We start from the raw sequence: 23,626 nt of genomic DNA, 5'->3' as shown, positions 1-23,626 counted from the left end.
TTCTTTTCTTCCTCTTTCCTTTCTTTCTTTCTTTTTCTTTTTTTTTTTGATCACAGAGGGCATTACCCTGTCTGAACTCCCCCTAAATCCTGGTGGTCACACCTCTTATTAAAGCCGGTTTTGTCCCACGCCCTCCACCCCCGCCCCTGCTCTTGGTATTCAGCCCAGGTCAGCAGATTTCGGCCCGGCCCACCGTGGCTCCCCCTTTTTAATTTGCACCTGTTGCGCAGTTGTCCGGGAGGCAAGTGCCGCAGCTCGCGGGCAGACAAAGATCATATTATGAACAGATATGCACAGACTAATCTCCATGTACCCGAAGGGGGAAGAGAGGAAAGAAAAAAAACCTGAGAAGCTGTATTTTATTTTCTCCTCCCTGGGAACCTGCTCGGATGTAAAGGTTTACAGTTTTGGAAACTGGCAGCAGATAAAATCCCTGGAGGAGAAAAAAGCTTCACTTCAGCCACTTCCCACTCGCTCCTGAGCTGGCAGCCGCCTCCTCAGATAAGATGCATGAGAGCTTGTCGAAATATTGCTTTATTAGGCATACACTGAAGTGAAAATGAAGCTGAAAATTGTTCCCTTTTCTGGCCGACTTCAGGCCCCGCTCGCTGGTTCCCATGATGTCATGGTGCTTTACTGTCTGCTGTTACTCCTCCTCCTCTTCCTCCCTTCCTCCTCCCTGCCTCCCCCCCCTCACCTCCATCACACTGTGGAGGCAGGTTTACCATAGACCCCGTTTATATCAGTCAGGGATCAGAGCTGAAAGATCAGAGCCCAAACAAAGATGGAGGCACGAGTCGACGTGAACTCAAAGTCAAATAGTTATCAGTTAAATTTCAAGCAAAATAAATTGTTTTACAAAAGGTTTGTTTCCACGCGCTGCACAGGAAATACCTACTTTAAAGTTTTACTGAAGTGTTAAAGGCTTCGTAAAAATCCAAACTGTTCATTTTACACTTTAGTTTTTGTTCAGACGGACTGTAGCTTGTTTTAACTGTTCCTTTCACTCGTGTTTTTACAGTGCAGTACCTCAGTAAAGGAGTTCGTGCTCTGTCCCCCTTCTGAACCAGGTTTATGTTTAGTCATGGAACATTTACAGCCTCCAGTCCCCAGAGAGTCTGAGCTGGACTGAAAAAACCTCCCAGTCCAGGAATGTGTCTTCCTCCCCCTCCCCCACCTCCTGCTCCTCCCCACTCCTGGTCCTGGTCCTGGTTGTGGTCTTGGTCCTGGTTGATGCCCTAATATGCCTGTTTGTGTTTCTGTTGCAGTGTTGAACTATGAGAACGTGGTGGAGACAGGTTCGGAGACGGACGAGGACGACAGGACTCTGGTCTCTGAGGACGGTGGCCTCGCTAACGGAGGAGGTGTTGGAGGAGCAGCAGGGGAGGATGAGGAGGTGGGCAGCCCAGCCGGGGTTCCCACTCTGGAGGCATCGCCCCGTGTCGCCCATGCCCTGCTGTCGTACCGGGGCCAGGAGGGCTCAGAGGGCCGGGACGGACTACAGAACCACCACCACCATGGCTGGAGGCTCGGAGACGACTCCAATGGACACTTGAATGGAAACGGTGAGACCCGACTCAACTCGTAGGAGGCTTCGTAGTGACAACTAGAAAATGTTTTATTTTTAGTTTTGTCTCTAACCCAAGAAATCAGACACAATCCAATTATGACACCAACAACCTCTGTAGTCTCATTTAGACACTCGTTAGCAACCGCCTTTTTTAAGACACGTAAAAGCTTCAAACATCAGGAGTGGGGGATTTACTGACCCATTTTATGTCGGAGAATCAAACCTGAAAATGTCTTGAGCTTGTGTTAAAACCACAGACCTTATTTCAGACATTTAACCAGAAACACACTGACTCTGGAACAAGGTTACAAGAAGTGCTAATATGCTAACATGCTAATGAAGTTCCGGGTTTTAGGACTTATAACTCAGGAACATATGACCATATTTCCTGTGACGCTGCTCGTTATCAGAGGAGGGAATTCCAGTATCTAATTAATGGTGATTGTTGTCTTGTGTTTGGTCTGTAAAACTTGAGACATCCTCCAGTTCAAAGTGACAGTCCAGACTCTAACCCCCAACTTTACTACAGTCTAAGACCAAGAAAAGCCACAAATCCTCCATTTGAGAACCTGGAACTATATTGTCAGCACTGTGCTTGAAAAATGACTGAAATGATAAATTGATTATCACAACAGTCGCTGATTAACTTTCTGCTGGTATCTCCTGATTAAACAAACTGTGCCCAAAGGTAAAGACTGAATTTTAATGTTTAAACATTTTGGTCCAGGTTCAGGTGACGTCTTCCTCCAGGTTTTGGGAGGACCTGGTCTTCAGGTGTTTGTACGTACGTTGGTAAAATGAGGACAAACGTCATGTAGAGCAGCAGGTGATGGAGTCGACGTCCCTGACAGGACAGTTGGTGTCGGCGGAGCCACAAAGACAAATACTTTTAATTAGGATTCAAACGGGCTCGTTGGGGGGGGGCGGGACTCATTAACAGAACTAAATGAAATCTGGAGCTTTATGACGGCCATTTACATGTATAATCAGGCCAGCAGAGCGACGGATACAGAGCGCAGAGAGACGTCAGCGGAGACAGACGCTGTAACAAACCGACCCCGGCATTCATCCATCAGCGCTAACGACCTCGACTGAACCCAGAAAAACTCATCCCATTTAAAACATGAAACAGCATCCAGATTACAGAACGTGTTAAAGTCAGACACACATTAACAGCTCGGTCTGCTCAACCAGCAGTTTAGATTAACATCACATTTAAAGGCACTGGATTCTGTTAAATGACTCAATTATATGAATATGACTGGAAGTATCAGAGTGTGGAGAAAGAACATTTGGTTTTCTTCTTCTTAACCTCTCTGATTTGTTTCTGTCACGTTTGTTCGTACAAATTTTCCAAAGCAGAAAAACAAATGTATATTTAAATCTTTTGTGATGAAAAGTCTTGAGTTTTTTGAGGGTCTTGTCCTCAACATAGATGCTTCCATTTCATATTACTTAACACTTTTACTCCACCATACGTCTATAGATACTGATTACTTTGAAGACTGCTTTGAACACATTGACTTTGGGACAAGGGGACAGGAAGTGCTAACATGCTAACAAATTTCCGGGTTTTAGGGCGACTCTATAAACCAACTAGTGTCAGTTAAAGTTTTTTAGTTTGCTTGTAAAATTGCCAAAATGTTCAGGACTCGTAGGATAGATGTGGACTGATGTTAGTGACGACTCTGGTTAAATTTCTGTAAACTCTTTCAGAAGAAATCACGTTGGTACGAGCGTTTCCTTCATAGTACTGATTGTTGTCTCCTGTGAGGGGGCAGATGGTGTCTCTGAGCGATATTCTCGAGTACAAACAACACCTCCGGGTGAAGAAACTCACTGATCCGACACCGAGAGAGGAGAGAAGCTGCTACTATTACATCTAAAACTGAATCAGAGGCAACAGATAATTACAGGAGGAGGGGAGGGAGGGAAGAACGAATGGAGGGAAGAGGAGAGAAAAAAATGAGGAAACAATGTCAAGGGAAGACGATTCAGAAAGGAAAGGAAAACTGAAAAAGAAAGGGAAGCAAGACGGAACAACCAGAGGAGGAAAATACAAGACAATAAATGAACAGTAAAAGCAAAGAAAAACAGGTAACGGAGTAAACAGAGCAGAGGTGTTTTCAGACAGACAGAGGAAAAGAAGAAGCAGCAGCTGTTGACTCAGAGAAACATTCGAACCACAAACAGAAGTGAAAACCTCATTATTCTGCCCTCACCTCCATCTTGTCTCTCGAGGAAAGAAAGAAAAAAAAAGAGGAATGAAAACACAAAGAGCCTCCATTTTACTCTCTACAACAACAACAACAGGAGGAGGAGGAGGAGTGGGTGAAAATAGAAAGGAGAGAGTAGAAGAACGAGTGCAGAGAGTAGAAATGTAGACACTGGTTTAATCCTAAAGAAACTCTGAACTGCTGCTCGCTTCATTTCTTTTTCTAGTTTTTCTGTCTTTATTCGTTAAGATGAAGATCTCATAAATATGTCATGTGAACAGATCAGTGTGGGAACAGTGAAGCTCTTGTGAAATGCAGACTCGTTTCTCAAACAAGCTTTAAATTAATAAAAGGTTTTTATTTCATTTGGTTTGTAATCAGATGTAAACACATTTGTATTTAGTAGAAATAAATAGAAATAATCTTCAAGCCCACCTCTGTTACTGCCCATTAACATCTTCAGATAGAGACTTTATTCAAATTCAAGAATCCACGTAATACTTGTCAGTTATAAAAATTGTGGCTGTTGCTATGGTTACGGCTAATATCCCCACAACTCCGAAAGGTTTTGGAGGAAACTCTGCTGGACCCATTTTAGTTTGGAAACTCCAGGTTTGTGTTTTAGTCTGGACGGACAGAAAGAATGACGCAGCCGCTCACTGTCACTTCCTGGTTGGTTCTTCACCACGTATCCTTCACCCGATTGGTCACGCTCCGATCACGTGACCCATTCCGGCCTCGACTCTGAATGTAACATGGAGCATGAATTACATTACATAAACTACGTGCCTGGTGTAGGTGGATGGAGATTATTTTAGTCTGAAAATGAAAACGTATCGGCGTGGGCGGAGCCTTGGTGAAGCTAAAATTCTGTTTCATTTTTTAGTTTTTCTTTACATTTTCTAAGCATTTGAAAGAAAGGCGATCTCTTACTTTCACCTCAACCAAGTCCGAGTCCAGCTGCTGTCAGCTGAGTTCCAGCTGCCAGTCTCAGTCTTCTGTCCTTTTTAAAAATATTAAACTTTAGAGGCTTTATTCGGACTTTAAACCAGTCAGCACTCTCTCTACTTTACCTGCCATGTTCATCTTATTGATGGATTTCTATCAGTGTCATTAAACAGCCCTGACAGAAAGCGTAATGTTTTCCTCTGAAAACCTTATTACGATTAGATTATTAGATTATTACGATTTTCTCTCTGTTATTTATATTCATATTCAGATCGTCGTTATCATATAATTTTGTATTTATTTATTCTTCCCTCTTCCCCTCTGGGTTACAGCAGTGCTCCTCCCCCTCCTCCATCCTTCTCTCTGTTGTTGTGGGAGGAGGAGGAGGTGGGGGGAGGTGTGTCCCTCCTTTGAAGGGGCTGAATGAAGCTTATGATACTTGTGACTCCCGTGGAGGAGTCACATGAGGAGGCCCAGGAGGTACAAACACAATAGGCCACAGTTGTATGTTCAGTCATTATGTGGAAAATACCTTCAGATTGTGATTGTGTCAGGGAGGGATCCAGCTGACCCGCCTGCAGCGCTCAGACCTCCGATTACCCAAAAACCTCCACCAGGACCTGGAGGAGGAGGAGGAGGCAGTGAATAAATCTCTGTTTTCTGTCATTAACAGATGACAGGAAGGACGAGTATGAACCTCTGGGTCCGGAGGCGTCACTGCACGCCGTGGGAAATGGTACAGGTGAGATCAATATGTGATAATCAATAATAATAATGATCATATATGAAGGTGATCGATGAGGAAGAGCCCAACCCTCACCCTCCATCCCAGCATCATGACCTGTCAGTTTGTGAGAACAGATACTGAGACTGGTCAAAAACTAAATCTGTAAGTCAGCAGTACAGAAGCCCAGTCATACCAAAGAAAAAACAATTAAATGACAAAATAAAATACGATAAGTTGAAATCAGATAATAACTTATCAAAACTGTAAATTACAGTCAAACGTCTGACTTAAGATTTTGTATTTAATCCTCTTATTATTTTTAATTATCCTTTCTTTTATAAAAACAAAAACATTTTTAATGCATCTCATAATTTTGGTTTCTTATCTCTGATTTCTGTGATTTTTTTTCTCCTTTTTTAAATATTTAATTATGCATTTCTGAATGATTGTGAAAGAAAGAGAAATGCTTCATCCGTGAATCAGTTCATATCGGAAACTTAAATATGTTGAGTTGTTTGTTTGCCTGTAGCAGCTTTCACAGAAAGAGTGTTTTTCATTTTTTTTGTCTTTTTTTTTCCTGTCGGAAATATATTTGTGAACTACCCCTGTAGTTTCGACTCGAAGCTTGTCCTCATATCGTTAACATAACAATGGAAACAAAAACAGAACTTGTGACAATGGAAAGATGTTAAGTTGCATGTTGTAAATGTTCAACAAAAGATGTAAACCAGCTTCAAGTCACGTTCTTTTGAAGTTAGTACAGGTGACCCACAGGGCTCGATCCTGGGTCCTCTCCGCTTCAGTATTTTTATGATATTATTCCAGAGTAATGTACATTTTTATGCAGATGACCAGTCCTTTTCTAATTAAACACAGGATTATTGTAAATGCTATGAAGTCAGTTTTCAGAGTTTGGTGTCCCTGAACTCATCTCCCCTTGATTTCCTCAGTGAGGCGACTGGAAGGTGTCTCTGAGCTGGACGAGTACTTTCTGAAGCGTAAACTGGAGGAGGGCGATGGTCACCCTGCGACCATCGCCGAGTACCTGCAGCGCAGCGACACCGCCATCATTTACCCAGAAGCCCCGGAGGAGGTGACGAGGCTGGGAACGCCCGAGGCCATCGGTCAGGACGAGAGCGAGCACGGTAAAACAGCTGATCACTGACATTAAGACACTTAGAGTAAGAGGTGTCCGTTATCTGTGGTATGACCTCTGACCTTTCTGGCTGTAGAACTGCCGCCCGGCACACCGGACGACTTTGCCCAGCTGCTCACCTGTCCGTACTGTGACCGTGGCTACAAACGGCTGACGTCTCTGAAGGAACACATCAAATATCGTCACGAGAAGAACGAGGAGAGCTTCACCTGCCCGCTGTGCGCCGACACCTTCAGCCACCGCACGCAGCTGGAGCGTCACATGACCACACACAAACCTGCCAGAGACCAGGTGAGACACACCTGGACAACTCCCTGTCTCATCCTTCCATTTAATCTACAGCCATTCACCTCCTTTAACTCACATTAACTCCCTGATTTTCCCTTGAAATTTTCCTTTAGGTTGGCATACATCTAAAACTCGGCCACATTAAAATATTCTGCCTGTCCTGCTCTTCGTTTTAGAAACATTTCAGTGGAAACTTGGGGAATAAATTAGTTATTCATTAGTTTTTAAAAGTATGTTTGTTTTCAAATGCAAGATATAAAATGTAAAAAGATGTAAATGTGAGATAATAATGGGATGTAAAAAGAGACACAAATAGGATTTAAAAGGAATAAAATAAAAATAAAAATGATGAAAATATCTAGGGCTTCATCTATCAATTATTTTCTAAATGAATCAATTTTCGTAATAATTATTAATATCAAAGATAATCAGATATTCTGTCACAGATGACTCATTAAACAAATCAGATACTGACTGAGGTGGCCGCTCAGTTATTAAAACTGTCCTCCACTAATGTCAGATTGACTGAATGTTTCAGCCTTTAAAATGAGAAATGAAATTGAATAAAAACTAGAAAATGCTTTCCCTGCTGAAAATGCAGTGTGAATGCTGAAAGCCTGAATGGAAATTGCTGAAGCAATGCTGAAAAATGGCAGAAAATAGTGGGGGAAAACAACTCAAAAATGCAGAAGAAAAACTTGTTGATGAAAACAGTAGCTGAAGCATTCATTTGAATAGCAAAATGTTTGCAGAAAAGCTGAATATTTTTGCAAAATATATGCAATAATATGTAAGATGACAAAATATGAAATGTATATAAATACATTAATGAGAAATGAAATATAATAAAAATGATGATACAGCACCATAGTCACTGATTAATGTAATTTGTTGTTTCCTGTAGTTTGAGGTAGTAGAGGGATGTAGATGTTGAGCAGGAGCTGTCTGAGGACAGTCTTTGTTCTATTAAATGTGTAATTACCACATTAAGTCCCTACAGTAGAGATGGTAGTGGTAGCCCCTTTTCTGCAAAACAAATCAAAAAACAAACATTTGTTTTACCTGGATCACACAAGTCACTGTTTTCCATCAGTGTTGAACAGCAGAGGACCGAGGACGGAGCCTTGGGGAACTCCACCTCATGAAGTGGGACAGAAAAAACACTGTCGAACCACAGACAGATCCAACAAGGTGTCCTGCTGTTGATTAATTGATTAGTAGATGGATAGAAAATGGATTGATAAGCAATGGATTTGATGGTTCCTTTGTTTATAATGTATATCACAGTAGACTGAAACTCTTTGAGCTTTAATGACATCTGAACTTGGCCTTGGACTCTGGGAGTTTTTTTGACATTACTATTAACTAATTAATCGGGAAATGATAATCAGATTGATGGATGATAAATATAGTATCTGGACCTGTGGGTGTTTTCTAACGTCAGCCTCAAAAGTCTTGTATCAGTCGGGTTTTTAAAAGATAATAGTAAAAGTTTGCAGTGTCACAGATATGAAACCTGTCACATCAGTCCAGTTCTGAGACCTCTGGACTCTCAGTAATAAACCTGGGTCTGGTTCAGTTCATTAGCAGCTGTATTTTGTAGCCACCCCCTCCTCCTCAGTGCTGGATGTGAGAGCATACTGACTTCCTGAGGCCATCTGACTCTTCACATCAGCTGCTGCTGGAACTGAAGCTGGAACAGATTAGATTAGAAATGACCACTAATAAAGAAACATGGCTGCTGCTGTTTTTCCTTTATTTCACTGTAAACATCTCACACTGAGTGTGTTTCTGCAGCAGCGTGTAAATATAGTGCAGGGTGTTAAGTAGTAATCTAATAATAAGCTGGTGTTAAATGTTTCCTGCACACGCCTGTTTGCTGCCCCTCATGATCCAGAATTCACATTAGACTCGGTAACTAAGCACTGAATCATTCAATTTTCCAATTACACCGTGATCGTAATGAGATTTCCTGAGTTAAGCCCGTCGGCTTCAGATCACCATCACAGAAGCTCAGACTCCCTCTCTGCATACCTGACCTCCCCCCAGTCCTGGTCCCAGTCCTGGACCAGACCGACCCCCCTGCCCCCTCTGCTGCTGCTTTAACCAGAAGCAGATGGTCTTTTCCCTGCTGGGTTAAAGAATCATAATCCTCCAATGACTTTAAGTGCTTGTTTATTTGTGTACTTCCTCTGAGTTAAACTGTTAAAGAGAGACTGTGAGAGGAGAGTGCGCTCTCTCATTCACAGGTTTAACATCCATCAGATAATAGGTTTTATTCTTATTTAACCCAGTGGTGTCTGATAGATACACATCAGTGTGTAACACCTTTAATACACACACCTCAGCAGTGTTTAGGTTAGCTGCTGTTAATGAAACACACTCTGATGTTCAGGCTTAAATCAGCTGCTCATTTAACGACAGTGATGTTAATGTTTATATGTGGAGTGAGGGCGTCACCTGCAAACCTCAGCAGTTTTTCCTCTTTAAAGTTTTTTTCACAAGGTTTTTAATGTTTACATCTTATTTCCTTCCTGTCCTTCCGGTTTGTTCATGTGCGGCTTTATTAAAAACAAAGGATTGAAATGAGCGAATCTTGTAGCGTCTTTAACATGATGATAAATGATGATAAACTTTATTTGTACTGCTCCTTCCTCAACAAAGTGAAATAAAACACACAGTGAAATTAAAACGTTTAAGAAGCATAAAGTAAAGACACAACCAGAAAACAAAAACAACTCTACTGAGCTGCTGCCTTAAAACATTAAAAAGCTTTTTTATATAAAGATAATAGATTTAAAAGTGGTTACTGATGAAACCTGAGGTCCACTAACCTGGACTTAGGAACAACACAGGGTGAGAACGTCGTCCACAAACCTCCATCAGATTTTCCTCTTTAAAGCAAAAAGGTTTTAAATTTTGACAGTTTCAGTTCACAACTGCATAAATAATCATTTATTTTATATTTAATTTAAAAAAAAGAATTGGAATACTGTGTATTAGAATACTGTGACTCCCCCCAGTCTGTGAAATACTGTGTTTCTTTATATGTGCTGATGTGATGAAGAAAGGTTGAGGTTCCTCCCTTTCAGACTAAATGCAATTTAAAGATGTGAAGATTCTCAAAATATTCAATCGTGTTATCCTGCGCATTGCACTGTGTGGTAGTGAAGTATTGGATCATGTCCAGTCTGATCAAAATTAATAAAAATATATGATACATGATAGTCGTAGCATTTCATGTCTCTTCTACCAGATTCACTCTGACTCAACGTTCTCCATCAGAACAGATTAAAGCAGTTGTTGTGTCTAAATCAACACTTTTTATTTCATTAACGTCCTTCGTCTCTGAAGTCAGACGCAGCAGTTGGACCTCGTCCTCCTGTAAAATAAATCCTCCCTCAGCTGTGTTGAGTCTGGAGTTCATCTGAAACCAAAGGATTTCATTCAACACTCTGAGCTCCCACTCCCTCTCTCTCAGCATCAACTTTTCACTGCTCCCCCCTCCTTCCCCGACTCTGTTTGTGTTTGTTTATCTCTTTATTTGCATTTCAAATGGCGGGAATGCACCTACACGAGAAACGGTTACCTCTGAACAAAGTCAGCCCACACTTTCTCAGAATGTGTTGAAGATAAAAAGAGTCTAAGAAGCTTCGAGGAGAATCTCTCTCTGTCGCTATCAGATCTGCTTCACTAAATACTATTAAATTCCCCCGTCAGCTTCTGTTCCACGGCCTCGTAATCTGCTTCCCTCCCTGCTCGCCGACTCCTACTCTTACTCCATCACATGAAAACTTTTTGTTTTTTCTCTCCGCAGCCACCACTGCTCAACGAGGAAGCTGGAAACCGCAAGTTCAAATGCAGCGAGTGTGGAAAAGCCTTCAAATACAAACATCACCTGAAGGAGCATCTTCGTATTCACAGTGGTGAGTTGTCTTTACCCCGACTGATCCATATCTGTCATTTCATAATCCTCCCTCCTGCTAAATGACTCACAAGGTCTTCTGAAGTTAGTCGACCTGCTTCAGATCTGACTTGATTCAGCTGTGTGGACCAGATCAAAGCTCAACACAAACAGAAACAAAACTTTTTCTTTGAATAGAGTTAGCAGTGAATTTTAATGAACAACGAATGTTCAACACATTTTCCTGTGACTCTGACCCTCTGCAGTTACATGAATGATTCACACACATTTATGTCAAGTCATTCTTCTGTAGCTGACTGATTTTACTGAGAGGTCGTCCAAGTAAAAGGAGGCCAAATTCTCATGAGGGGAAAACCATAAAGGAAAAGTAAATATATAAGGAACGATATAGACACGTACATGATATATATGATTTGTTTCTAAGTAGTAGGGTTGATGATATTTTGTTGGTTGCATCTTGTCAGTAAATATTTGACCTCAATACAGACTCTTGCAGAGATGATGTGTTTCTGTAGTCCAGTCCTGAAGTTAGCATCAGCCTGGTTCCCTCCACAAAAAGCCAATGAGATTTTTTTTGGATTATGCCAGAAAATAAACTGTGACCAACTGAGGTTTCTGATCCTTCCAGGTTTAGTTGATCAGATAATCTTCACAGATGGAACACCACTGTTCTGATGTTTGAAGTAGTGATAGACTGATATGGTTTTTTCAGGGCCGATACTGATTATTAGTAGTCAAGGAGGCTGATAACTGATATTTGGAGCCGATATTCATTTGCAGTAAAAGTGAAAACATTGGCGTCAAAATTTTGAATAATCCAAACTCCAACACTTTGTTTAAATGTCTCTTAATCATATGTTTATTAAACAGCTTTTCAGATTTGCAAAATGTTAAAGGTTTTTTTTTTAATCTTAGACAATAAACATCTTTGTTTTAAAGTCCTAACAAAAAGTGCAGGGAGCTCCCAGGCTCAGCAGCATGTCTTATAAAGTTAAATGAAAATAAACAAATAAAATAAATACAGTAATAAAGTAAAAATTCAATATAATGAAATGTTATTTATCTTCACTATCTTTGTTTTAAGTTCAAACAAAAACAAAAAGTGCAGGGAGTTCCCAGGTCAGCAGCATCTCTTATAAACTTAACTGAAATTTTAAATAAATAAATAGATAAACAGCTTCCTGAAGTTTTATAAAGTAAATAAAACAAAGTTAAATAAAATTTGCACAGAAATGTGAGTCTCAAATCAATTAGTAGTCCCAGTTGAGCAGCACCAGATTGTGGTGCAAAAAGCAGAGTGGTTCAGTGTGTGTGAGCACTGTGCATGCACAGCTTTCACTGCTGATTGGCTGTTACTATGGCTCTGTGTGTAACCAATTAGATGGAGCTGTGGGCGGGACAATGCTGGAGACAGAGTAGTGACTGCAGACAGAGAGGCACGGCTGCATCAGAGCCAAAATAACTGAGTTTTAAATTGATCTCTTATCGGCTGTCGGATTAAAAAAAACGGCCAATGCCAACATGCGTCAAAATGCCAAATATCGGTGCCAATAATCGGCCTATCCCTAGTTTGAAGACTAAATCCAATCTCCAGAAGTAAAAAGCTAATGTGACTTTAGGACAAGGGAACAGGGAGTGCTAACATGCTAATTTCTCTATTCATTGGCATCTAGCAAAAACTAAATGGTACAAAAAAGTAGGTCCACTTATCATAAGCTGCCCAAAACCATTTTTATCCAACAAAGCTAAAAGTAAGCGTTAACCTCAAGATGAATCAGTATTTACTTGAAACACTACAACAATCCATGTTTCATCTTGTGTTGCAGGTGAGAAGCCATACGAGTGCTCCAACTGTAAGAAGCGATTCTCCCACTCCGGCTCCTACAGCTCCCACATCAGCAGCAAGAAATGCATTGGCCTCATCGCCCTCAACGGACGAGTACGTAATGGAAACAACAGCAAGCCCAGCTCGTCCCCCAACTCCACGACCTCATCGCCGGGGAGCCCCGCCCTCGCCCAGCTCCGCCACAAACTGGAAAATGGGCGACCGCTCGGCCCTCCAGATCAGCAGAGTCAGCTTGACATCAAAGCCGAGCCTATGGACTTCAACGACTACCGGCTGCTGATGGCCTCCCAGCACGGGTTTGGAGGACCGGGAGTTTATCTGAACGGCCGTGGTGGAAGCCCCCTGGGCATCCACAGTTCCTCCCAGAGTCCCCTTCAACACCTGGGAGGCATGGGGCTCGACCTCCCCCTGCTGGGCTACACAGGGCCTCTTGGGAACAACCTGAGTGAAGTTCAGAAGGTGCTTCAGATCGTGGACAACACGGTGTGCAGGCAGAAGATGGACAGGAATCCAGAGGAGATCTCCAAGCTCAGGGCTTACATGAAGGAGTTAGGGGCTCAGATGGAGGAGCAGAAGCTGGCCCAGGCTGGCTTCCAGGTGGTGGGCCACAGCAGCCCCACAAAAAGTATCATCGACTACACACTGGAGAAGGTCAACGAGGCCAAAAGTCTGATTGACGACTCCAAGAGGCAAGTGGACGTCAAGAAGGAGAAACCAAACCACTCAGCGGACCTCAGCGGGGAGGAAAAACCCCACGATGGCCAGAACCAGTTCCTGCCGTTCTCCTGCCAGTACTGCAAGGAGACTTTCCCTGGGCCCATCCCGCTGCATCAACATGAGCGCTACCTGTGCAAAATGAATGAGGAGATCAAAGCGGTCCTGCAGCCAGCCGAGAGCAGTCCCGTTGGCCGCAGGGGGGCGATGACCTCTGAGCTGCCAACTAACGATAGGGCCACCAGTCCCATCAACCCCTTCAAGGACCACGTGTCGGTGCTCAAGGCCTACTTTGCCATGAACACTGAGCCAAACTCAGAGGAACTGCTTAAGATTTCAATTGCTGTCGGCCTTCCTCAGGAGTTTGTGAAGGAGTGGTTTGCCCAGTGGAAGAGCCAAAACCACCACGGAGGCAGTCTGAGGAAAAAGTCGCCCCCTCCTGACCGCAGCGGACCAGACATCAAGCACAGCTTGAGCCGGTCACCAATGTCGCTTCCTGCCGTAGATTTACACGGAGGCTTCACTAATGGTGACGCCTCCCACAGACTCACAAAAGCCAACCAGTTTACAGCCAACAGGCAGACAACAGGGGACAAACCACTAGACCCCTTGGACCACCTGAGGAGCAACACTCCATCGCCGCTCAACCTTTCTTCTACTTCCTCCAAGAATTCTCAGAGTAGCTCTTACACTCCAAACAGCCTAGCTTCTGAAGATGCCCATGGGGATATACCACTGGATCTGTCACTGCCCAAACACATGGCTCAGAGGCTCATCGCTGTGGGAGAGAAGCGACCCAGGCCCAACGGTTTCATCAACGAGCACAACGGAGAGGTGCAAGTACGAGAACAGGGGTCCGGGCCTTTAGACCTGGTCAACATCAAGAAGGAGGTTCTGGGCTCTGATGGTGGAGGGCTGGAGAAAAGCACCAGTCCTATCTTTGGGATTAATCCTTTCGCTAGCGGCCCTGTCTACACCTCCCTGCCACCTCATGGAGCGTTTCCCCCACCCACCTTCATGTCTCCTGCCCAGGCCACCATCCCAGGCCTCAGGCCCTACCCTGGCCTTGACCCCATGAGCTTCCTGCCCCACATGGCCTACACCTATGCTACTGGGGCAGCCACATTTGCTGAAATGCAGCAGAGGAGAAAGTACCAACGGAAACCAGGTTTCCAGGTAAACCAAATTTTCAAACGTAAAACGGTCATTTGTCAGGACCTTCCTGAAATTGTCTGGGGTTTTCCAGCCAGGTGCTAAGGAGAGCCAAAAGGCCTGTAGGGTATAATTCTAACCAATCACCTCAGCAGATTATTTCACTTGTGAGTTCTTCCTCTCTGCTTGAGGCGGGCTAATCCCTGTGTGGGGTCCTTGGAGTAAAATCCTGTTGGCCCCTCATAGCTCATGGGTGGACCCATAAAGCCTCTTGGTTAAAGTTCAGGAATGTTAAAAAATAAATCAATGTAGTGTTTTATTTGGAGTCAACAAAAATTTCTGATAAAAGTCTCAAACCTTGTAAGTCCAACCACCCACTCTGACCTGCTTTCCTCCTATCAACATACATTTTCTGTCTATATTAGCATGGCCAGGGTTCCCCCATCAACTACTGTTTTTAAGACCGAGTCATCTTGGTCATCTGAAAATATGCAATATCACGACAACTGGGCAACTCCTCCTGGTGAGGGGGATGGTGTGATACAGTCGAAAGCTACAGATGCAGAATAGCAACTAATGGACTTTGTGGTGAGCTTATTTCAAGTGAATAAAGGTGGTTTCCATGGCCAGTTGTTCCAGGGATGGCAGTCTCACTTTGTCAGTTGTGCTGAGTTCTTTTTTTGCTGGCCACAACTCGAGATCTATCATCAAAAATCACCCAGTTTTGTTCACCAGGTATCAGTTTCAGGTTCAGGTTTTAGGTTGATTTGGTTTGCAGCAGGCGAGGCATAAATCTTGCTATGTTTTATCTGTTAACACAACTCCAACACATGATTCCAAAAACCTCTGAGTCCCATATGTTCCCCCCTTTTTTAAGTGTCTCCTGGATGAAAGGGACTTACCCAGGTTGGGCCTTTAAGCTCTGTCCAGACTTGGGATCATGGAGACGGTGGGTGGGGGGTCGTAGCAGAAGGTGTCTCTGGGTGTGAAGTCGACAGGTGCATGGGGTTATCAGACGTACTGAAAGCATGTGTGTTTGTGTCTCAGGGGGAGCTGCTGGACGGGACGGCGGACTATCTGTCAGGCCTGGACGACCTGACAGACAGCGATTCGCTGCTCTCCAGGAAGAAGATTAAGAAGACTGAAAGTGGTATGTACGCGTGTGACTTGTGCGACAAAACATTCCAGAAGACCAGTTCCCTCCTAAGACACAAATATGAGCACACAGGTATATATAACATTTGGACACTTCTTTTTTACCCCACCCCCGATGCTTTTGTGCCCCCCACCCTTCATATCTTATGTCTTCAGATTTTCGTTTCATTCTCTCCTTTATTTCTTTTTTTTTTTTTTTTTAGTCACGTAGCTTCCCCCACCTGTAGTTTTTTCTCTCTCTCTCCTCTGTTCTTTTTTCTGTTTTGTTCTCTGTAAACCATGGCCTTTAACATGTTCCTTTCTTTTCAGCAGGGGGGTAGGGATCATTTAATATGGAGAGGATTACATAAACATTCAGCGCCCCAAATATAAGCAACATTTTCTCCGGCATCTCATTCATACTGTGATGTGTTTGTGTAGAGAGAGATGGAGCGAGGAGGTGGAGGAGGAGGAGGAGGTGTGCATGTTTGCATGTGTTGCTGTTTGTGCATGTGTGTGTACTCTGACTGTACGGGAAGATCAAAAGGAAATATTAATTACAGCAGAGAAACGGTCCATTTCTTCCATTTTTACACTGGAAACAAACAGTTTGTGATAGAAACACATCAGTAAACATCTCATCTGTCAGCCTTTATCTTTGATATGGACACGCACACACATAAATACATCATGTACAGGAGTAAACATTTTAGGGACAATAGGATATGATTTATAAAAACAGTAAAAGTTGATATAATAGCAGACTCCCATGTGTGTTTTCTGGAGATCTCAAAGTACCAAAATTTATCAGGATAAATTTATGGGAAACATGAAAATTAAAACTAAATTTTTATGCTAAATCTGACAAAATGGAAGATTTGATGGGTCAAAATGTCGTTGAAATAAATTTGTCATTCAGTGACCATGTGGTTGCAGGGACTGTCGGTTTTATTTTCTGTTGTTTTCATGGAAACTCCAGAAGGAGTTTTGGTTTTCCGTCTTGGTTTCCACGTTAGCATCCATGCTAACGTGAGACAGTGTGTAAAATGGGAATTTAAGCCAGTTCCAGACTGATGCTGAACTGTAGATCAGTTAAAGAGACTTAGAAGTCATTAAAAACCAGAGTTCATCTCTGAGATCCAGGAAACTGACGCAAATATCAAATGTTGGTGTTACAGCCACAACACTAGAGATCATGGGCAATAAACAGTTCAGTTAGTGGGACTACATAGTCAGAGCTCTGGTCAGCAGATTGTTAGCCGTTTTGTTTTCACGTTAGCATGGATGCTAACGTGAGTTGGTGTGTTGTCTAGAGTCGTCGTGTAAGGTGGTAGCTGTTCAAGGTATGCCATTTCTAGGACTCGTAACCAACAAAATTTAAGGCGCTAAGTGAATAAATTTGTAGTTTGGAATAAGAGCACAGGCATTATTTAAGCCATTCACAGCTAATTTTGTTATCAGATCTCCACCTAAATCATTTTGTAGAATTTGGACATTTTTCTCTTGACTTTCTTTAAATTTTCTCTGTCGAATCCAAACTGAGCTTTAGGCTGAAATTCATGTTTTTTTCACTGACATCTGGTAGAAACTGGAGATCGTACCTGAGTGCCATCCTCTTTTAAAAGCTGTGACCTGCTCTACCTTCGCCTCTTTCACTCCATTGCATCATCCCTCGTTCATGTCTGCCCCCCCTCCGTCACTCAGGAGCAGGAATCCACTGTCTCGGTTATTTTTGCTGCTGCACCGTGTGTGTGTGTTACAGTGAACTATGCCAGCTATGGTGGATGTAACAGGCAATCCAGGTCTATTTGTGGCTACGATCTGCCTGCATGTGTGTGTCTGTGAGGAGGAGTGTGTGTGTGTGTGTTGGCATGTTTGCGGTGCAGCCGTGTTGTTGGTCCATGTGTGCGTGGGACGTGCGTTTGGATGTTGTTCAGCCTGTCGGTTGGCAGCAGACTGAAGCATCCTGTTCAGTCAGATGGAAGAAATTTCCGCTCGTACGCAGTCGTAGTAAACGCAGCACTCTGTCTGTTGGTGTCAAGATGGAGGAGGGGGGCAGTGGTGGCGATGGTGGTGTTACGGCCATGAAGGATTCCTGCTCCTCCTCGGGTTTAAATCTGGTGCTACGACGTCATTGCAGCTCGTCGAAGGTTTGCCTTGCCTTGTGACGTCTCAGGCAGCTCGTCTCGCTTCACTGTCATCACGGTGACAGAGCAACCAGGAGTCTTTTTGTGGAAATAACGTTAGCTCTGTGACACGTTAAAATTTGTTTTTTATTAAAAAGTTTGTTTCGAAACTGAATTTTCAGCTTTGAATTTCTGACTTTGACACAACATCAAACAACAAACAAAATAAAAAACAAAAAATCAAAAATGTCAGTTTTCTTCATTTAAACACTGAAAATTTGTCCTGTCAGTTTTATTAATTACACTTCTATTAATTTTATATATGCACACACGTGTATAAATATATCTATATACATTGGTGAGAATAAGTGGAAATTAACTTTTGATTATTTATCTTTTCCATTTTTTTCATTGCAGTTTAAATTAACTTAAAATTAGGTTTAGATTAATACGAATTTTTAGCTTTGAATCACCAAAGAAAAGAAAATCAGACAAAAAAAAGGGGAAAAAAAACCCAGACTGAAGATTTGTCCTGTCAGTTTTATTAATTAGAGATAGAACATTTTAACTGATTTATATATGCACACGTATAAATCCATGCAAGTTAATGTCAACAAGGCCTTTGTAAACAAGAACTTATTGTTTAATGGAAAAACATCTTACTGAAAGTAGAATTATGAACAAATTCATGTAGGAAATAGAAAAATACAGTGTCGGCTGAGACAAAAACACTTGAATTTACAGCTGAATTTTAAAAAAAAACTGGTATGAATTTGTACTTTTACAGACTTCATAATCACAACAAATTATAGATCTGGTAATTCTTAATATTATCTGATGTGCACAGAGTGCACAAGTCGTGTAGATTTAAGTCTTTTATTTAGTTTCTAATGGAAACATGATTTATTCAAGGGAGAATAATTTACATGTAAATACTGCCGTAAAATAAAAATGTATGAAGTCTGTAACATTCAGATTTTATAAATATGACCTATAACTCTTGTAAGTTTTGATGTACACAACATGACACAGAAGTTATTTATTTGTTAATTTAGTTTTTTAAAAACAGCTACAGGTAAAATGAATATGAATGTGGTTTTTAAATGAATGAGTTACTGCTTTGTTGTCATAATGTCAGTCACAGTTTCCTCCATTTTAATGTTTTGTGTGAAAAACAGGCCTCAGTCAGAGAACACTGAGAAAACCTGCTGATGATTAATTCAGAGAGGAAATCGTTTCAGCATCAGTCATAAATACAGGATATGAAAGTCAAGCATGACAAAAATGTTTCTGTGTGTGTAAAGACAATGGAAATTAATCCTGTTGTGTTGTAACTGTGTTTTAACTCGGTTGTCGTCGTAGCGTCCTGACTCTCCCGTCTCCTCCTGTGTGTTGTGTCTCTGCAGGTAAACGTCCTCACCAGTGTCAGATCTGTAAGAAGGCCTTCAAACACAAACACCATCTCATCGAGCACTCGCGCCTGCACTCTGGAGAGAAACCCTACCAGTGCGACAAGTGCGGCAAGCGCTTCTCGCACTCGGGCTCGTACTCGCAGCACATGAACCACCGCTACTCGTACTGCAAGAGGGAGGCCGAGGAGCGCGAGGCGGCCGAGAGGGAGGCACGGGACAAGGGCGGCGGAGGAGGAGGTGTGGTGGTGGGAGGTCTGGAGCCCACTGAGCTGCTGATGAGGAGGGCCTACCTGCAGGGGCTGGGGCCACTTGGGTACTCGGATCCTGAGGACCAGCAGGAGGACGGAGGTGGCAGTGGCAGCGGCGGTACGATCCTGAGGGACGGCAGCGAGGGAGCAGGAGGAGGACGGGAGAAGACGGAAGTGGACAACAAGACGTATGAGGAGGTGACAGACAGACAGGAGGCAAGTTTCAGGGAAGGAGAGGAGGAAGAAGAGGAGGAGGAGGAAGAGGAGGAAGGTGACAGCAGGAGCCAGATGGACTCGACGAGGGACGAGGAGGGCAAAGACACGACGCAGCTGATGGATGAGAGTTCACGAGAAGGGAAGACAGACGGCAAGTCGGACCAGAAGGACTGATCCAGAACATGTAAAATCACAAAAAAACAAAAGAGAGAAAAAAGCTTTCGAACATTTGTCCTGTTGGCGCGATTCAGCTTCTCCTGTTTCAGAAAGAAGATCCTTTATTGTGAAGGGGCTGTACAGAAATTATCAGGGTGGAGGGGCAGTCCGCGAGGAGGGAGGATTTATCCATTCATCTTACACCAATTTTACATTAAATTTTGGTATTTTATTCAGTTAATTCTCTCTCTCTAAGAAAATAATGTCTGAGCCCGTGGATTTATCCGGTTACAGTAAAAAAAAATTAACATGAAACTATCTATAAAGCTATCAACATTTGGTTTATTTAGACACTAAATTTAAAAAAGAAAAGGCTAGAATCGTGTTCATCATCCAACTGCAAAGCTCATGATTTTATCAAAAAGTCAACTAAAAGGAGTCATTCTTAAATCTGGTTCACACTCCGTATAAAGCTCTTTTTTACCGTTAGCTAACATGTCAGACACTGCTATTGCCAACCTTTGTTAACAAAAGATTAATGTGATTATTCACGACTCAGCAACAACAGGACTAAGGCCAAAATTTCATAGGAGTTCAGTAATTTTTTACAAACTGTTGTGAACTTGTACTACTACTGTGGACACTTGTTCCGCCGTTAGCAACTGAGCTAACAAGTTTATTAACTGACTGTTAGCAAGTTCAACTAAACTAAAATGCTAGAAGTGACTAGATCAGAGAGGTTGTGACTAAATTTTGCTAATGGTTAGCTAGCAGTTAGCCCTACGTGAGTACCCAGCATGGTTCCTTACAATCAAATATTTTGTAATGACTCATTAATAGTTTAAAGGCTTACTGAAAGGTTTAGCTGAAATATGTTTGATTTAGAAAAAAAAACTTGTATAATTTATCTCCATATTAATTTATCGAATCAGATAAAGTTCCAAGAGAGATGGATACTGTATAGTGCTAACAGTTAGCTAGCAGTTAGCCCTGCAAGTGTTCCGATTACTGTCTCTACGACCAAATATTTTGCATTAACACATTAATTCATAATTTAAAGGCCTTAAAGTTTTAGCTAAAATCATTTGATCTAGAAAAAACACATTTAAAAATAGAACTTATCTCTTAATTTTTTGATTTGGACTAATAGTCCCAAACCCACATCTTTTCAATTTGTTATCGTGTGACAGTTTTTAGCATTTGGGTTTTTCTGCTGATTGTCTGATTCAATTGAATAATCACTGCAGCTCTACTCTGCTGTACGTCAGTGTTTCAGATGTGAAATTGTATTTAAGCTTTTAGATCACAGATTGAACCTGATGATTTGAAAAGTCACAAATTCTTTGTGTTTAGTTGAACACCACATGTTGACAACCTGTTCTGCTTATCAGTTGACCCTGAAGCTTTATCTATCCACAGTTTAATAAAGGTGGTAAAAGAAAATACTAATATCTCTGGGGAGGGTTTTTTAAATTCCCTTTAGTCTCTAAACCCTAAATCATTTTTGTACAGCCTCTAACTGGAGATACAACACGATGACCGTCAACGACCTGTCATGAAGCTGGGTGGGATTGTTTAAAAATCCACATTATGCAAAAAAAGAAAAAAAAAATAATGAAATAAAAGAAGAAGTAATAATGATTATCATTATAATGAAGTGAAGCTGTTTTAATGTACAGTATTATAAAGGCCTAAAAGCTGTGTGGTGCTATAATGTTCTTAACTTCTTGTATCTTGTTGTGTTTGAAACCCCACATCAGGAAATTGCACTCGACTCCCCGAATCACTACAAAATAATTTTAAAAAATAAATAAAAAAAATAAAGAGGGAATAAAGCCTCCAATACTTGGTCACATTCTGTCAGTGTTATTGTTGTATTTTTTTGTCGTTTTATTTACTGTGACGTTTTTTTTTATTTTTTATCCTGTTTTATTATTTTTGCCAACTAACCACACGATTTTGGGCCTCCTGATTTTTTTGTTTTTTTGTTTGTTTGTTTGTTTGTTTTTCTATATGTGAAGGAACATTTAAACCTGTGTGATTTTCAAATTAAAATGTTGATGTGAGTCTTAAAAAGGAGAGAGGAAAGGAGCGGGAATATGAAAGGGCTCAGTTTTAAAAAAAGATAATGAAAATAAAAAAGGACAGAGCCTTTTTGTGTGTGTTTTTCTCCAGAGAAAGCCTTATTATATGCAAACCTTTTCACCTGTGCGTTTCTGCAAAGTGCCATCCCTGTACAGTGTACATCACCTGTGTCCTCTCTGCTCTGCTTCAGTATTAAAATGAATATTTCATCCTGTTTTTGATTCGTCAGTATTAGCATAGATAGACGGCAGTTTGTTAGTTTACATATGTTTGTGCAATTTCTGTACTTTTTGTTCCATGACAGTATTTTTTGTCAGTATTACTTTTTGTTGAATTTTCCAACACAAATTTCTTTTTTGTTTTTATTTGAGAATTTACCATTTTATTTATGTGACTCATTTTATATTTCCTAATTTTATTTATTTCATACTGTAGTGTACAGTATTAGAGTTCCTCACAAATAGATATATTTTAGTAAAAATGATTCTGTCATTGACTATTGGAGCAAAAATATGAATAGAGAGCGTTTATGGTATTTGGAAAATTTCAATTTTTCATTTTGTTTTTTTTTTATTTCCTTTGAAACTACTGGAAATTCTAAATTTGGGGAACTTTTGATACAATGATTATTGTGAAAACACTGTATTTTTGAGAGTTAAAAAAATCCACTTTATTCATCCCAGTGAAGAGGTGACGAAGGACTGATGATGATGATGATGATGATGATGAAGGAATTCCTGAAATGTCTGAAGTATTATTATTGAATTTTTAATTTCTCTTGGAAATGACCATGCTCGAATAAATGTAGCCAAATTAAATTTTAATAAAGCTGTGTTATTCTTCTTGTAAAGCCTCTTCTACACTGGTGTTTGATTCATGAGCACACACTCACTGACGATGATGATGATGATGGATGAAGTCTGTTTTTAGTGTCCTCATGTTACCGCCACATTTCTGTTCACTCACATCATCACATCAGGATGAAGACAAACACGCTCATACCACCATATAAACCTCCTGTAGTGCAACATGGTAACAAGGCATTAAGAAGTGCTTCATTAGAAATAACAGTCGATACCCATGCTAATAAACTAGTATCAATACAAACACATCTCAAATAGTATATGCTACTATAATCTGAAATAAACTGATTAATAACCCATGATCTGCCTGACTACAGCCTGAGGAATGTTTTTTAAAGAGGACCTGTGCTACTACTGCTACTGCTACAACCAGTAATACAGCTAATTTCAATTCAATTTTATTTATATAGCACCATATCACAACAAAAGTCATCTCAAGGTCATATAGCTACTACTGCTAATGTGGCTGCTGCTACCACCAATACTATGGCTACTACTGCCACCACCAGTACTACAGCTACTAATGCTAATGTGGCTGCTACATGCTATGGCTACTACTGCACCAGTACTAAGCTATATGCTATGTGCTACCTGCTGTACTACTACTATTATTTGTACTACAGCTTTTACTACTAATACTGCTACAGCTGAAACTAGTACAGCTATTACTGCTAATGCTACAACTAGTACTACAGTTATTGCAGTTTATACTTGTACTGCTATGACTAGCACTAGTATTACAACTATTATTGCTAATGCTGCTACTGCTACAACCACTACTTCTACTACAGCTATTACTGCAAATACTTGTACTGCTATGACTAATGTTACTTCAGCAAATATT

General features: G+C 41.4%; 1 protein-coding gene across 2 annotated transcripts in view; it reads left to right on the top strand.

The window, feature by feature from the left end:
• zeb2a (zinc finger E-box binding homeobox 2a) overlaps positions 1–22,769 on the top strand; it is a 58,904-nt gene extending 36,135 nt beyond the window's left edge. The window contains exons 3-10 of one of the 2 annotated variants that reach the window (XM_018662988.2): positions 1,269–1,565; positions 5,408–5,476; positions 6,412–6,606; positions 6,694–6,908; positions 10,723–10,831; positions 12,657–14,566; positions 15,590–15,770; positions 19,209–22,769. In XM_018662988.2, the coding sequence (XP_018518504.1) occupies positions 1,269–1,565; positions 5,408–5,476; positions 6,412–6,606; positions 6,694–6,908; positions 10,723–10,831; positions 12,657–14,566; positions 15,590–15,770; positions 19,209–19,852 (3,620 nt within the window). In that variant the 3' untranslated portion in view covers positions 19,853–22,769. The remainder of the gene's footprint in view (positions 1–1,268; positions 1,566–5,407; positions 5,477–6,411; positions 6,607–6,693; positions 6,909–10,722; positions 10,832–12,656; positions 14,567–15,589; positions 15,771–19,208) is intronic. The other variant, XM_018662989.2, reaches the window with a different exon arrangement.
• Positions 22,770–23,626: the final 857 nt, after the last annotated feature.

Source organism: Lates calcarifer, unplaced genomic scaffold (assembly GCF_001640805.2).
Source record: "Lates calcarifer isolate ASB-BC8 unplaced genomic scaffold, TLL_Latcal_v3 _unitig_5444_quiver_468, whole genome shotgun sequence".
Taxonomy (NCBI): Eukaryota; Metazoa; Chordata; class Actinopteri; family Centropomidae; genus Lates; species Lates calcarifer.
Note: the sequence above shows the minus strand (reverse complement) of the source record. Positions and strands in the feature narration are given on the sequence as shown.